Source organism: Cucumis melo, chromosome 6 (assembly GCF_025177605.1).
Source record: "Cucumis melo cultivar AY chromosome 6, USDA_Cmelo_AY_1.0, whole genome shotgun sequence".
Lineage (NCBI taxonomy): Eukaryota > Viridiplantae > Streptophyta > Magnoliopsida > Cucurbitales > Cucurbitaceae > Cucumis > Cucumis melo.
In genome coordinates, this window is record NC_066862.1 from 33,880,783 (window position 1) to 33,897,076 (window position 16,294).

A 16,294-nucleotide genomic window follows, 5' to 3' on the forward strand; every position below is an offset into this window, starting at 1 on the left:
TATTGAAAAACAATTGTTTAAAATAAAGAATACAAACATTTGTTTAGATCGTTTGAATTTTATTATCATATTTTTTATTTGCATAAACATTCGTTTATAGAATACAACATGATCGTTTATGATTAACAAACCAATCGTTCAGATGTTATATAATGATCATTTATATTTAATGATAACATCGTTTAGATATACTCAAATATCGTTTTAACATAAATGCACGATCGTTTAACAAATGTTTTCATTATGTAAAATGTATAAAAAGATCGTTTAGATTTACTAGCATGATCGTGTAGGTTAAACAACACGATCGTTTACATGTAAATCAAAGATTGTTTAGATTTTATTATCAAATCGTTTATGTACATAAACATTCGTTTTTAGAACACCACATTGTCTTTTATGACTAACAGACCAATCGTTGAAATGTTATTAAATGATCATTCACATTTAGTGGTAACATCGTTTAGACCTACTGAAAGATTGTTTTAGCATAAATGCATAATCATCTAACAAATATTTCTATCATGTAAAATATATAAAAGGATCATTTAGATTTACTAGCATGATTGTGTATCTTCAACAACACGATCGTTTACATGTCAATACAAGATCGTTTAGAATTACTAGTACAATCATTTACATGTAAAACGATTAAAAGCATCGTTTAAATAATATCCTACATGATCGTTCAAAATTATTAACAGCACGATCGATTAAAGTTGTAGAATATTGATAGTGTTGGTTAAAGACCAGCGATCGTTTATGTTTATCGTGGCAACCGTATGAAGAGATTAAGGCCATGTGGAGACCATGCGAAGAGTTTCGCTCTACCTAATCAATTCACATTTCTTAGCCTTTATTTAAAACATTTCTCTGGTTTATACTTGTTAAACATTTACATTTAATAGTTTTGGATTAACTACGAGATCGTTTACGTCTATAGGCACTGTGACGATATGAATTATTAGCAGCACGATAGTTTAAAGGCACGTGGAGACCTTGCAAAGAATTTGGGGTTTTTGTGTTTTGTACATAATCATTTCGCATTTATTAGCCATTCACAGATTAACATAAAAAAACTCTTCGTTTTTCAATCTTTAATCTTCATTTATTAGCCTTTCACTGATTTTTGGATCCTTCATCTTCTTTTTAAACCTGTGCTCTCAAACTAATTAATAGGTTTAATGTTACCAAAGTTTTCCTCTCGAAGATTTTCCTCTCTTAAAATGTTCTTCAAGATGCTGCTATTTCAACTAAGAACAACAACATTGAAAAGAAGAAGGAAAAAACGTGCAAAATGCAAATGGAAAGAAACAGACGGTAGGTTTGACAAATCAAATTGTAATGGTGGTTCCAAAAATGTCTATAAAAGACTATGGTGAGCTCTTACATATTTTCTTCATCCTAAACCTCTTAAATTCCAGAAAACAGTAGTCCTTGTTAAAATTAATTGTATACTAGGCAACATGAAAATTTATGGGTGAGGAGGTTTTGGTTTCTAAAGAAGTAAAGATGAGGAAGAAGATTGAGAGCAAGAACAAAGAATATGAGTTTCTCCAAAGTAAATACGAGTTTTTGAGGGTTGACCACGATAAGATTGAGGTTGATCCTAAAGGATTTGGAAAGTGGAAGGAAACAATCGAGGAGTCGAAAGAGATAGAGAGTGAGATTTAACAACTCAAGGAATTGTACATGTTTGAATATTTCTCTATATTACACTTGGAGAGTGAGATTCAACAACTCAAGGAATTGTACACGTTTGAATATTGTTTGGTATTACACTTGTTAAACAATAACACGTGGCAACATATTGTAAAACAATAATATCGTTTAAAATAAAGAATATAAACGTTCGTTTAGTCGTTTGGATTTTATTATTAGATCGTTTACTTACATAAACATTTGTTTATAGAACACCGCATGATCGTTTATAACAAACAGACCATCATTCAAATGTTATTAAATGATTATTCAGATGTCACTAGAAGAAATTTGGCCTTTAATGTCGGGTGAAAAAAATGAAAAATGAGCTTTAATGTCGGTTTTCAAAAGGCGGATGTTTAATGTCGGTTTTAGACCGACATTAAAGATAGAGCTTTAATGTCGATTTAAAACCGACATTAAACATCCTACTTTTTTAGAACCGCCATTAAAGCTCTTTTTTATTATTTTTTATTTTTTTTATTTTATAAAAAATTAAAGCTTTTCTCTCTCTTACTTTACCCTTTTCTCAAAACCACCATGTAAATACAATGCCCCGAAAACCAAATTTCCTTCGCAACAAAAATTCCTTCGCAATTATTTGCAATCTTCCGTCTCTCGACCTCTCCAAATTTTCTTACAAGTCTCTCATTCGCACCGTTAACTTCTTCAAAGCCCTAGGTGTGTCTCTGCCCCTTTCGAAATTACAAGTTACACCAGATCCCTCACTTGTGCTGTGTTCACCATCCGTCCGTCCGCGTTCACTGCCGTGTTCCACCTCTCCAAAAATGCGTATCAGATCCTTCACATTTCGTTCGTCCGTTCGACTCTCTCCCTGCCACCGCCCTCTCCGATTCTCTCTCTGCCTCCATCTTCGACTCTCTCCCTGCTTGATATTTCGATTTCTTCCAGGTTTTTGAAAACAATTTCACCATTTTCTTCTTCTCCTTCTTCGGGTGCAACTATACATCTCATTTCTCTAAAGCTTGATATTTTGCACCATATATAAAGCTGGAGGGATTATTGCGTGAATATTTCCAACCGGGCTTCCCTGTTATTATTAGTGATGGTATGGCTCATTGGCCAGCTAGGACCAAGTGGAAGAACATGGATTACCTGCAAAAGGTTGCCGGTGGCCGTAAATTTCCAGTTGAGGTGATCTATTTATTTGTTCATTTGTTTATTATCAATACGTTGAACAGTCTTGGATTTTAAGAATATGTGTCCTAAATTGGCTATTAAAGTTTTTTTAGAAAATTAAGGACAAGTTTATTGTTACTGGAATAGCAAATATATAATTTTCCTTTTTGAGATGTTTATTTTCTTTCTTGTTGTTTATCTATTTTTATCATTTTTCTTTCTATTGTAGCTTAACTCCTACAGTCTCTCCTGCTGACTTGATATTGGAATTGATAGATTTTCCACCTTTGAACTGAAGACTTGTAAAGCTTTTATGCTTTTCAGGTTGGGAAGAACTATCTACGTCCAGAATGGAAACAAGAGCTTATTACATTTTCCGAATTTCTTAGCAGGATTCAGTCTAATGATCGTTCCGATGATATTACATATCTTGCTCAACATCCATTATTTGACCAGGTATGTACTGATATTATCTGTTTAGCATTTTATATTCTTCAAAGAACTAACCAGATGTTAGATATATTAATGTGCATCTCTACGTATATGTATGAATGCATGTTTTTGTGTGTTATCTGGCAGTAGGGGATTTGAAGAAATCTAGTATTAACCTGTGGCGCTTCATGCTTGAAATATTACTCAATACTTTTCTTTCTTTAAAGACAGATAAATGAGCTCAGGAAGGATATTTGTATTCCTGATTATTGTTCTATCGGGGGTGGAGAGTTAAGATCGCTTAACGCTTGGTTTGGCCCACCTGGGACAGTAACTCCTTTGCACCATGATCCGCATCACAACATATTAGCTTAGGTTTGTACATTTAGATCTTTTTTGTAATGTTTTAACTGGAAACCATTGTAGTCCTTTTTTTTCTTTTCTTTTTTTTTTTGGTATTTTTTGTATTTCTTTTATGTTGGTACTTTCAACCCTACATTTTTTTTTTGTGCATCGACGACTAAAGAAGTCACATCTTAAGCTAAATTTAAAAATGGATAGCACCATTAGCATTCAGGTCCTAAGACTATTGATTCACTTGAGTTATAGATCTAGAAAAACAATACCCCCTTGATTCATGGCATACACATAACCTTATTATGGTGTCGTATTAGTCGAGTATTTTTGTGATTCTTAAACATTCCCTTGCGTCAGTTTACTAAAAGAAACCAATAACACTCTTGATTTTTAAACCACAACTATTACCGTTTTGTGTACAGGTAAGACGATAAAATTTTTTATCTTGTTTCTTGTGATAACTAAATAGGATACAATGGTTATTCAGAACGTAAGGTTAATTTCCTCAGATAAGTGCAATTGATTTAAACCAAATCAGAACCGATTTGGTTCGGTTGGTTCGGCAAGCAAGACTAGGCCAAAGTGGGTTCGATTGGTTTGCTCGGCCTTCACTTGGTTCGCGTGCTCTTTCCTCTTACAGCCATCAAACCAAAATTCTCATTTTCCCTCTCTCTTTCCATTAGCTTCCAAGTCTTCATCCACTCATGGAGAACCTGAAGAAGACAGTGATCAAAATTGCTTACAGTAGAGACCATGCTAACCTCTCTCATCTGCATCGCTCTTTCATCCCCTTCCTTTACATGGCGTCTTCTCTCTACAAGCTCGCTCTCTCCCTTCGTCACCGTTTCTACCTCTACGGCATACTCCGCAAGCATCGGTAAGAATGGGATTTATTTTGAACTGTTTGATTATCACTTCTTATTCTTATTACTGTTCGACGTTAGGAGGCTTACTCGTAGTCAACAAATTTGGCTTATTATTCTGCCAATTCCTAGTCTGGATGTTGTTTTCTATTGGGTTTCTTAGTGGCAATTTGGGGGCATGATTGAGTTACTTAAGCTCTAGGTAGTTTGTTTTTTTGAATGATTTTGCACCGTAATAGGGAAGGAAAAAGCTCGAGATTAATGCACTGGATTGAATTAATGTCTATTTATTAGTAATTAAACTGCAATGGCCAGAGATACGTTGATGTTTCTTGTATTGTTGTCGTTCGTATTGACATTTTGTATTTTTTGTATGTTGATATGATGGTTGATTTTGAATAATCATTGGATGTACGGGTGAGAAACTTAAGAGGATGAATAGTTTATCAAGTAACTTCTTGATTTTCAATTGTGATAAATTGTCTTGTATTTGTGGCATTTGGTTCTTGAAATTTTGGACGATATTGGGGAAAAAGTATCGATTACAGTGAGCTTTTAACCCTTTTGGAATTCATTTGATTGGGGAATTTGAGTTAGAACTAAAGTAGATCGCTTGTATGGATGCAGGAATCGTGCAGAGAAGTTCAAGCTGTAATCAATTATTGGAAACCTCAGGTGCTTCCTCTTTTTTGAATCTCAATTGTCTTAGATGGGTTGTTTTGCTAGCTATCTGCCTCCTTTCATATTTTTACACGTTGCGTTTGCGTTTGCTTATATGAATGCAAGTCATCTTCAATCCTTGTTATGTATTTTGTTCCATAAATCCATCAAGTCATCTTCAAAGATGTCGATTGAAAACTGACAAACCGACATTAAAGAGGCCTTTAATGTCGTTTTTAAACCGACATTAAAGCCCAACCGACATTAAAGGGGCTTCAATAACACCATCAAAGATGTCGGTTGAAAACTGACATTAAAGACCTTTAATGTCGTTTTTAACCGACATTAAAGACCTTTAATGTCGTTTTTAACCGACATTAAAGAGGCCTTTAATGTCGTTTTTAAACCGACATTAAAGCCCAATCGACATTAAAGGCCTTTAATAACGCTCACAAAGATGGCGGTTGCCAAGTGACATTAAAGACCAAAATTCTTCTAGTGTGTAATGATAACATTGTTTAGACCTACTAAAAGATTGTTTTAACATAAATACACGATCGTTTAACAAATATTTCCATTATGTACAACGTATAAAAAGATCGTTTAGATTTACTAGCACAATTGTGTAGGTTTAACAACACGATCTTTACATGTAAATCAACGATAGTTTAGATTTTATTATCAGATCCTTTATTTGCATAAACATTCATTTATAGAACACTACATGATCGTTTATGACTAACATAAATGTATGATCGCTTACATTTAAATAAGATATTGTTTAGATGACAGTAAAGTCTAGATTATTGCATGTTCTTAATCGATCGTTTACCCTTATCGTGCAGTTAGAGAAAGCCATTTCAGTTATAAGATTGAGGGATTAAGACCATGTGGAGACCATATTTTAGTTTCAGTCATATGAGAAGAGTTTGGTGTTTTTGCATGTTGTACCTAATCAATTCGCATTTATTAGCCTTTATTCAAAACATTTATTTATTTTATACTTGTTAAACATTTACATTTAATCGCTTTAGGTTAACTACGAGATTATTTACATTTATCATGGTCACGATATGAATTATTAGCAGCACGATCATTTAAAGCCACGTGGAGACCATGTGAAGAATTTGTGTGTTGTAAATAATCAATTCATTTGCATTTATTAGCCTTTCACAAAAAAGCTCTTCATTTTCGGATCCTTCATATTCTTTTTAAACCCGTGCTCTCAAACCATTAGGTTTAGCATTTCCATAGTTTTCCTCTCGAACATTTCTCTCTCTTAAATGTGCTTCAAGATGCTGCTATTTCAACCAAGAACAACAAGATCGAAAAGAAAAAGAAAAAAACATGCAAGATGCAGATGGAAAGGAATGGAGGGTAGGTTTGACAAAGAAAAATGTGATGGTGATTCCAAAAATGCCTATAAAAGGCTATGGTAAGCTCTTACGTACTTCCATGATCCTAAATCCTCATTTTGCTCCAAAAAACGTTGGTCCTGGATAAAATGATTGTATACCCTTTTCAATGAGTTACAAGCTTCTAGAGCCAAATGGAAATGGATTGAAGGTGGATTGAGAAGGGGTCAAAATTCCTGCGTTCATGGTTGAGGGGTTACAAGCTTCCAGAACGAGATCGAAACAAAAGGAACGTGGTTTGATAAATAACGAGTAAACGTTCTTGGATGGTGTGATGTATAAACAAGTTTTGTCCGTGAACATTTACATTTTGAAATGTCTTGTGTTTTTGCTTCAAAAACATCTAGTATTTTAAAGCTTCCGGATTTAGAGTCTGTGCATGAACATTTACATTTTATGGATGTATATTTTAGCCTACTTTTTAATGACACTTACACTGTATAATGACATTTACACATGATATTTTAGCTTACTATTTTAGTGATAGTCTTTTAAAAAATATAGCAAAGCAGCAAAATATTTACATTGTATAAAACAATTTCGAAAACGGAAAAGCCCACAAGCATACAATGAAAAATACCAAAAACTGCTTCATCAACCACACCATTAATAAAACACGTAATATATTTAATTCGGTACAAGATTATTTAGATTTGGCTATTGTTTGGTACACGATCATTTAGATTTGGATAGCCAAATCTAAACATTTTTTTTCAAGTTTCTCTACGCATGATCATTTAATTTGACTACACGGTCGTTTAGATTTGATCGTTTAGATTTGGGCAGCCTAATGTAAATGATATTTTGTCAAGACTTCCAATACACAATCGTTTAGATTTGGCTAAATGATTTTTTCAGGATTCTTTTAGTATACAATCGTTTAGATTTGACTATAGGATTTTTTTTTAATAAAATCAGTTAGATTTGGCTACTTAAATCTAAACGATATTTTAAATATTCTTTGGTATACGATCGTTTAGATTTTGCTATTTTTTTTGTACATGGTCGTTTAGATTTGGCCAAATCTAAACAACATTTTTTTCAAGATCTTTTATGTTTAGTGCATGATTTGAAAAAACCAAATAACAGTTTGAAAAAAAAAATAAAAAAATAGATTTTTTTTTATATTAGATACACGATTTTGAACCAAACAACAATTTGGAAAAAAGAAGAAGAAGAGAAACAGAAGAAAGACGATGGAAAGAAAAAAGATCGCAAAGAAAGAGGAGAAGAAAGACTATAAAAGAGAATGACAAACCTTGAATATTTTTAAAAAATGGCCAACTTCGTAGACTTTTTCATTTTGTTACACGAGCCATAAATATTTTACATGTTTGCTATATATTTATGAAAATTTCTCAAATTTAAATTTAAAATTTATAGAAGAAATTGAAATCAAACTCAAAATTGGAGGACTAAGAGTGAAACGTACGATTTTGAAACCTATGGATGAAAATGTATTTTTGCTAAGATATAATGTTGGTGTATCACTAGTAAATCAATAATCATTACGAAAAGACTCATTTTCAAGTATGATCCTAGGGTGTTTCCATGGTAATATCAATGCTCATACTAAATTTATTTTATCAATGACATTGATGTATCAATAGTGTATCAAAAGATTCATTGAAAATGCAATTCAAAGTATATTATTGAGTAATTGTTTATAATCGTAAAACAGATGAAATATTTTCAAATACAAAAAAAGTTAATGTCTAACCGCAGTGATAGACAATGACAAGAAAGAACAAATGAGGGATGGAAAGAAAGAGTTATGATAGAGAGAGAAAATGCGTATAGGGTCGGATAAAGTTTGGGTTCTTTTTGGTCTTCAGATGAAAGAGGAGTGTGTTTCGAGCTTTTTCCGAAGGGAGAGGATAGAGAGTATATCCTTCCAGAAAAAATGGATACGTTTTATTGCGAAGTAAACATGAATTAATATGGTAAATGGATAATTTTATACCAAATTGTTGATGTCCTATTGATGAGGATGGGGAGCTCGAATGGAGGTGTAGAGTCCCAAGAGAGAGGCAAAAATATGTCAACATGGGTCCCATATATTTCAAAAAAATTTAACATGTTATTGATGTTTGTTGGCTTATTTTATTACAGGCAAAAATTGGAGTTTAATTTACAATATAGTTAATATCTATATTAATAATTGTATGACTAATATTTATTAATAAAGATACTATGTTGGTTATGTTTGTTGCCATATATTCTTTCAAGTTGGTAATATTTATTAATAAATATTGGTTAATATTTATTAATAAATATTGGTTAATATTTATTAATAAATTGATGTGGTTGGTTTTTTTCTTTTTCCGACATGTGACCTAAAAAAATATAAGCTTGTGGTTGTGTGATGTTGTTGAGGTTGAAGACCTAAAAGTATGATAAACGTGCAACAGAATTATGTGTTGAGAAAGTCTTTTAATCTATGAAATACTCAGTTTATGTGGTTGTGTGTGGTATTGAACACTTTGTTTGTGGCATTGGCATATGATCTAGAGGGAGTCTAGATCTCATTTATTATTGTTCATACATCAAGTGGTTTAGGGGGAGCCTAAACGTTTATCTCGTGAAAGTCCCATGGTTTGAGATAGTTGATTCTTTATAAGTAATGTATTTGTGATCCTCTTCAATCTTTAATTGGCTTAAATAGCCTCCAAAAGTAGATACTATGTCATCGAATTGGGTTACCAAAGTTTGATGTGTTTTTTGTGCTTTTATATGTTTCCATAGTTATTATTTCCGTTACTAACACACAGTACAACAGATAGTACAACAATAACTAAATGTGTGTTTTCTCATAACAAGATACCACCTTAGGTGGGATCAATCAGATTGCTAGATCACGAGGTAATTAATGGAGTTACATGGGCTCAAATCGACGACTTGTTGGTATACGTACATTATTGGGCGATAAGACATACTCTCCACGAGCATCTTTAGTCATCGCAAGTTGTAGGGATGCTTGATGTCTAGCGAGCTACGTCGGAAGTATTCGGAGATCTCCTGACACCACTTTTACAACATCTCATGAGAGATGTTGTGAATTTTAAATACGAGGTTGTATCTCCCAATGATGTGCATGTACGCGTTGGGAGATACAACAATTTGCAAGCCATCGTGAAAAATAGGGAACTCCCGATGTGTATTGTGATTTCATGTAGTGTGTCTTTCGCTTGCCTAAACTGGATTACATCCATCACGATTTATTTACTAGTCTCTCCGGTTTGTCTTGGTTCCATGTAGAAGCTAGAAGAAGAAGAAGACTTCATGTTGCTGCTTCAAGTCTTTCGGTTTCTCTTGCTATACACCAACATGTATCCTACATATTTGTATCCTTTGTGAATGAAAGAAAAATGTATCTTACATAAAAATCAATTTATCCTACGTGAATGAAAAAAGAAATCACAGAAAAAAACCAATATTTCTTTTGTGTAGAAGGGGACCGAAATGGAAAGAAAAATAAGTAAAACTTCTAAAATTGGGACGTTCAATTATAGCATGTACAACTCAAAATGAAAAAGTGTATATTTTAAGGTTTCGAACTGAAGTTGTAGCTCTGAAACTTTATTTTATGTTAATGTAAGTAGGTAAAGGTAAAATCGAAGAGAATTAAATGAACTTTTAATTGAGGGTATATCAAAAATTTGAAAATTTAAGAAGATGTTAAAAAAAGGATACTTTTGTTCTAAGAAAAAACCATTTTAAAACATTTTCCAAAAACCGTTTTAAAATACGAAAGTTGGAAAAAAAATAAATAAATAAATAAATAAATAAAAAAAAACAAAAACAAAAGAAATAAACAAATTCTTTTGATATATAGATAGTTTGTCTGTTTTTAAAATGGATATTTTTAGTCCTAAATTTTAAAAAATAGGTTTAAAGTGTTCTGGATTAGTTGTTTGACCATTTACTACATTAACACCTTAATTTTTATTATTTTCTAATGTTGACTATATAAATCTACTTTTCAAAATTGAATGACTAAAAATGTTCCTTTCAGAAACTGAGAAACCAAGTGAGAATTAATTTCTCAGAAAAAATAAACTATTAATTGTTTTTTTGTCATTTATTCAACGTAAGTTTTTTGTTGCCTATATTATAAAATCAATTGTTGAGTTTGGTTTTATACCCTGGTTTCCATTTTATTCTTAAAACAAAACCAAAATATAATGTTCAATAATTTAATTTTAAAAGAAATAGTTTTGAATATATAGAATCTAGGTCATAAAAAGTAAAGGATTAATGTGAGCAAAAAGTAGTAATAAAAACATTCCTTATTTCTAATTATAAAATACAAAAAAATATATAAGAGATTACTTATTAGCGATAACTGCAATGTCTCATCAATAATAATAAAAAAAATCAATAAACCACATGTCCAATGTAATTGAAACAAAATTCAGTAAAGCTTGAAAGATTATTTATTCAAGAAACCAACTAATTAAGATCAACACCTACAATTATATGTTCTTGGTTCAAATCTCCCCCTTAATTCTATGAAAAAAAGTTAACCTTCCTATAAAATATAAGATGGTTGAGAGAGAAAAGAGTTTTTAAGAGAATAGTATAAAAGAACGTAATTTATTTAATAACTGTAGGTATAGGCTTTTAATAACAATAATAAAGAAAACAAAAGATGTGTTAATTAAAACTAAATCAACAGCCGCCATAAACACGAAAAATCAAATACAGTGTAGAATCTTTCTCAATATTATAATGTTCAAGAGCCTTATGATCTTCAAGAGTCTTGCCACCAAAAAGTAGCCTTTGAGAATCAGAGGGTACTTCGTTAAGAGCTTCCATTTGATCCTTCACATCCGCGATCGTATCCGTTGGTTCGACTTCTAAACTAAATTTCTCCCCGTCAAACGTCCTCACAAACATCTGCAATTGTTATTAAAATTTGAACACAAATTAAACATAACTTACTTAGTTCAATAAATTAATAAATATCCAAAAACTTAAATTTGTAGACGAAAATTAATTTAATATAATATCTAACACAATTTTATGCCTTAAATCTTAATCATCGAAATTCAAATGGGTTTACCTTTGAAATATTATGATATGATTGATTTGTATAATTTTGTTTGAGTGATCGATTTGCTTTTGAAAGAGAGATGATATATTTATAGTGGTAAAGATAGACTGTGATGAGTGCTTTTTCTCTAGTAATTAATTAATGTTTGTGGAAGAAAACGATTGGGTGTTTATTTTTTATTATTTTAGGAACTAACTTTCATAAACGAAATTGTACATGCCTTTTGGTTTCTCTAACTCTTTGGAAAACGAAATTGTTAATTTGGTGTTAATTAAGAGTCTATTGATTAAATGCATCAAAGACAAGTAATATTTACTTTTCCTTTTGCCAAGGATTACCATTTGTAAAAAGTAATTAACCCAATATTTTATCAATCCGGCTATAAATTTTAAAAAGTTGTTAGAGTGTTAGTTTTATATTTTGAATTTAATTTCCATTTAGTCCTTAAATATTAAAATATTACAAATAGGAGTTAAAAGCGTAAATTTTAAAATGATGGCAACTAGATTAAAAATCAAATTCAAAACTCAAGGATCGAAAATTTACCAAAACTTAGATGATCAAATACAATTCAAAACTAGAGATTAAAAATATAATTTTTTTACTGAAAACTTTTCTTTTTAGTTCCTCGATCTTTGACATTAAATAAATTGGTATGTTAATATCAGCTGGTATTTGGAAAATTAGGGATGCGAAGATTTGAGAGTTTGTTTAGTTATAAAATTTGCAACGTAAAAAGGTAACTACTAAAATATTCATTAATTAAAGGGGCACTTACACACATGATAAAATATAAAATGAAAATAAAGCTCATGATCCAACATTTTAAAATTTGCAGAAAAGATAAATTAACAAGCTAGGTCCAATTGAAATAGACGAATGACCAAAATGTTCTTATAGTTAAAAATGCAGAACTGCATTAAATTACCGTCGCCTTGTTATCGGATTGTCATTTGATTAATACTAATTATCAATGATATTGATTGCTATTTGATTTTTATCTGATTATTATCTGATTACTTTTTGATGTTCTTTTTTTTTTCTTATCATAAAACTACTATGGCTATTACCCACAATTTTATTTATCAACAATGTTACAAAATGTTTCAAAGGCTTGAGAATAGACTTGATAGAAACTTAGTCTAACAAAGCTCTGAAGTTTAGAGAAATAGTTGATAGATTATAGTTCTTAAAAGCTGAACACCTGCTAGCTAGACCAAAGACCTATTAGGCTACTCATGTCCTCCCAAGAATTTGTCAAACTTCTTTCAAAGTTCCTTAATATCCGATTGTTTCTTTCTTTCCACAATGTCCAGAGCATAACAATCCTCGCATTAAGAGAAATGATATTTCTTTTATTTGTTTGCTTCATATCGTCGAAAGCTATGGAAAAATTGTTAAAGCCATCTGTGCCAAAATTTAACCTTGCATATGAGAGAGTCTATTCCGTTGTGCAACTTTGCATCTTAGAAAAAGATGGTTCAAGTCTTCACTATCTGATTGCATGGGAAGCAAATGTTAGGATTGAGGCAGGAATTTGACAGCCTTTTGTAAAGTGTCCATTGTATTAATGCATCTTTATTTTAATGGACCAAACGAAGAACTTGCATCTTTTGGGTAGCCTAGATTTCCATAGCAGGTCAAGGAAGTGACTGTCAATGGAGTTTGTGTTTGTTTGAATTTTCTTGTGGAGGGCATCTTTTGTTGATGCAACAGTAAAATCCTTGTTACCATTTAATGCCCAATTCAATTTGTTCTCTCCTTTTGTTGGATCAGAGATCAGTAAGCACCTTTGACATTATGCCAGACCGCTTCTTCCCAAGTCTTGGGAAGCTTTCATTAGGATCGGAGGACTTTTGTCATTCCATTTTCCATGCCAGAAAGAAAGATTGTTGCCGTTATTTATTTTCCATGTGCATTTTTTTTATCAAACTAGTTCAATCTCTTTATGATGGATCTCCAAGGAGCTCTCATGCTGCTATATTTACCTTTAGTGTGGATGTTCCGTATGAAGGCTCTTTCATATTTAGCTTCACTAGAAGAAATTGGACCTTTAATGTCGGTTTAAAACCGACATTTTGTCAACCGACATATTTGCGAGCGTTATTAAAGGCCTTTAATGTCGATTCAAAAACGACATTAAAGGCCTCTTTAATTTCGGTTTTAAAACGAAATTAAAGACCTTTAATGTTAGTTTTCAACCGACATCTTTGATAGTGTTATTGAAGCCCTTTAATGTCGGTTTAAAACTGACATTAAAGGTCTTTAATGTCAGTTTTGAACCGACATCTTTGATAGTTTTATTGAAGCCCTTTAATGTCGATAGGACTATGATGTCATTTTAAAATCGACATTAAAGAGGCCAATAATGTCAGTTTAAAACAGACATTAGAGATTTGTTTTTGTCCATTTTTAGAAATTTATATTTATTTAATTGTTGTATTATTGTTCATTTTTTATAAACCAACATTGAATCCATATAGATAAATATTTTTTTCTCGCTCCAACAAATCAATAAAATTAATATTATTTTAGAAACTATAATATTTATCTTTTACATTTGTATACACAAAATGAAAACTTAATATTGTGTTTATATATACATTCTACAACAATACATGAAAAAAGATCCTAAAACAAGACGTAAATAAGAAAAATTCTAAACGTCTTCTCAATCTTTAATCTTCAACCTTCAACGATCGTCTGGCTATCTACACAATCGCTCAGCTTTCAACCCGATATAACTTCAATCATTCTACAAACAATATCAAAACAAAGCTAAACGTACGTTAGAGAATTTGGTAATGTCGTACAATATATTAACTTTAGAGAATACTGTTACCTCTGTCTCTGTTCATCACTGTCTCTGTTCATTAGCAAATTCCCTAAACTCAATGTCAAGCTGCCTCTACTGAAGCAAAAAAAATATACAAATACACAATTGGAAGTCCTCACAACCGAATCCTACGTAACTAAGTACCCATATCACAAACAAAACAAAAATATAAAAAACAGAAACCAACTTATTTAAGAAAAAAAAAGGTCTTTCAAAGCAAGCAAACCACATATCACAAAGATTTTTTTAAAAAATCTTTAAAAGAAAAAACACCACACCAAGGCCAGCGGTATTTTCTCCTTGCCATAACCTGACTGAAAAATATGGCAACAAACTATCAACAACAAATGAACTTTGTGAATAAATAATAAAAATGGCATCCTATTGGCTATTACATGAAAAATATTTCCAGTATGCCTCAGGTAAATAGCTACAAAACATGAAAATGAACAGTAAAAAGCCAAGGTTATCAACAACTGGGAATGAAAAAGGGGGAGAATACATAGCCAAGAATGATAAGTTCTTCAAATTTTTCTATGAATAGAGTGATATTACACTTGGCAATGAAGAATTAAAATATTACTAGAAACCAAAATCTACACAAACTAAATTTGCTAAAGAATTGCAATTGGATGCACAAATGGTGATCTTTTGACAAGAAAATATGGGAAGACTGAGACTTTAAAATATTAAACAAGAGTGACATAAGGTGCAAAAACCTGTTCGTTGGCTGTTGGTGGTAGCGTGCCCACATAAACACGTCGTTTTCATTTTTTCCAACTGACATTGAAGCCCATATTTCTAGTGCCTATAACCATAAGAAGTTATGTGAGAAATATCAATATATATATACTTTATCATAATAGTGCAACAATGAAACTGTAAGTGGTAAAACTTCACTTTTCATTCCCTCACTAAAATCGCCTTCAAAATCATTAGGTTTGGAACTAAATTAAACAAAATTAAGGGAGGAAAAATAATACAGATAAAGTGTGCTAAATAAGGGGCAGAATCAATATCTAACATCATCATCAGTATTAAAAAATTAAACAGATAAAACTAAAATTTCACAATGTACCAACAAGTAATAAAGAGAAAGTCAACCTAACAAAGTGTTCCTATACGAATAGCGGAGAACACAATTTATCTACAGAATATTAGTAACAGTTGATCAAAACACTTAAGTTTGTTATTTGACTCCATCATCACCTACCAATTATTTTCACTACTCAAGCATAAAGGAAAAGAAACTACAAATTGTATCAATTACAATATGATTGGTCGATTGATTCACAAAGAGGGTTACACTAGCATACCTGTCATGGATGAAGTCAATAAAAACAAAAATTCAAATGTGTTAAAATTAGTACATAAAAATGGAAATTAGAATTAAGTTGAAACCTAAATCAGTGCAGAAAATTTAAATTAGAACCTTAATTTTGTGCAAATGAAGTCGAAGAATAAAAAAATCTTAGAGAAGAAAACAATTAGTACAATGTTGGAGTGTTGGATTGGACGAAATCTTGGAGCTTGTCAAAATCTTGTCAATTTTATAGGGTTGAGAAACAAAGAAGAAAAGTTTTTGAGAAATAGCGAAGAAGAATGAGGAGTGGGAATGAGAGTCAAAGCAGTGGAACGGGAAGAAGAATGAGAAACATTGGAGGAGGGAAAGTGATGAAGCAGTTGCGGTAGGTGAAACATTTGACCCCAATGAGGTCGCTACAGTTTCGATGAGGAGAAGGAGGTCGTGTGGAGGGATTTCAAGATGAAGATTGACAAAGTATTTGTGGAGCTAGTGGAAACGTCGTATATGAGAGAGGAATTGAGAGTGGGG

At 31.7% G+C, this 16,294-nt stretch overlaps 1 protein-coding gene and 1 long non-coding RNA gene across 3 annotated transcripts in view; both read right to left on the reverse strand.

Moving 5' to 3' along the window:
- Positions 1-16,294, reverse strand: part of LOC103501611 (polyubiquitin 4-like) — a 127,502-nt gene that overhangs the window by 13,098 nt on the left and 98,110 nt on the right. Inside the window, exon 3 of the mRNA XM_051085711.1 lies at positions 11,247-11,472. Coding sequence (XP_050941668.1) covers positions 11,247-11,472 — 226 coding nt within the window. The remainder of the gene's footprint in view (positions 1-11,246; positions 11,473-16,294) is intronic.
- On the reverse strand, positions 14,156-16,209 carry LOC103501610 (uncharacterized). 2 transcript variants are annotated; one of them, XR_007821469.1, is made up of 5 exons: positions 15,893-16,209; positions 15,731-15,776; positions 15,180-15,268; positions 14,467-14,535; positions 14,156-14,379 (listed from the first exon to the last, which is right to left on the reverse strand). It is a non-coding gene; the product is annotated as an uncharacterized LOC103501610 (long non-coding RNA). The 2 variants fall into 2 exon arrangements; XR_007821470.1 differs by lacking the exon at positions 15,731-15,776.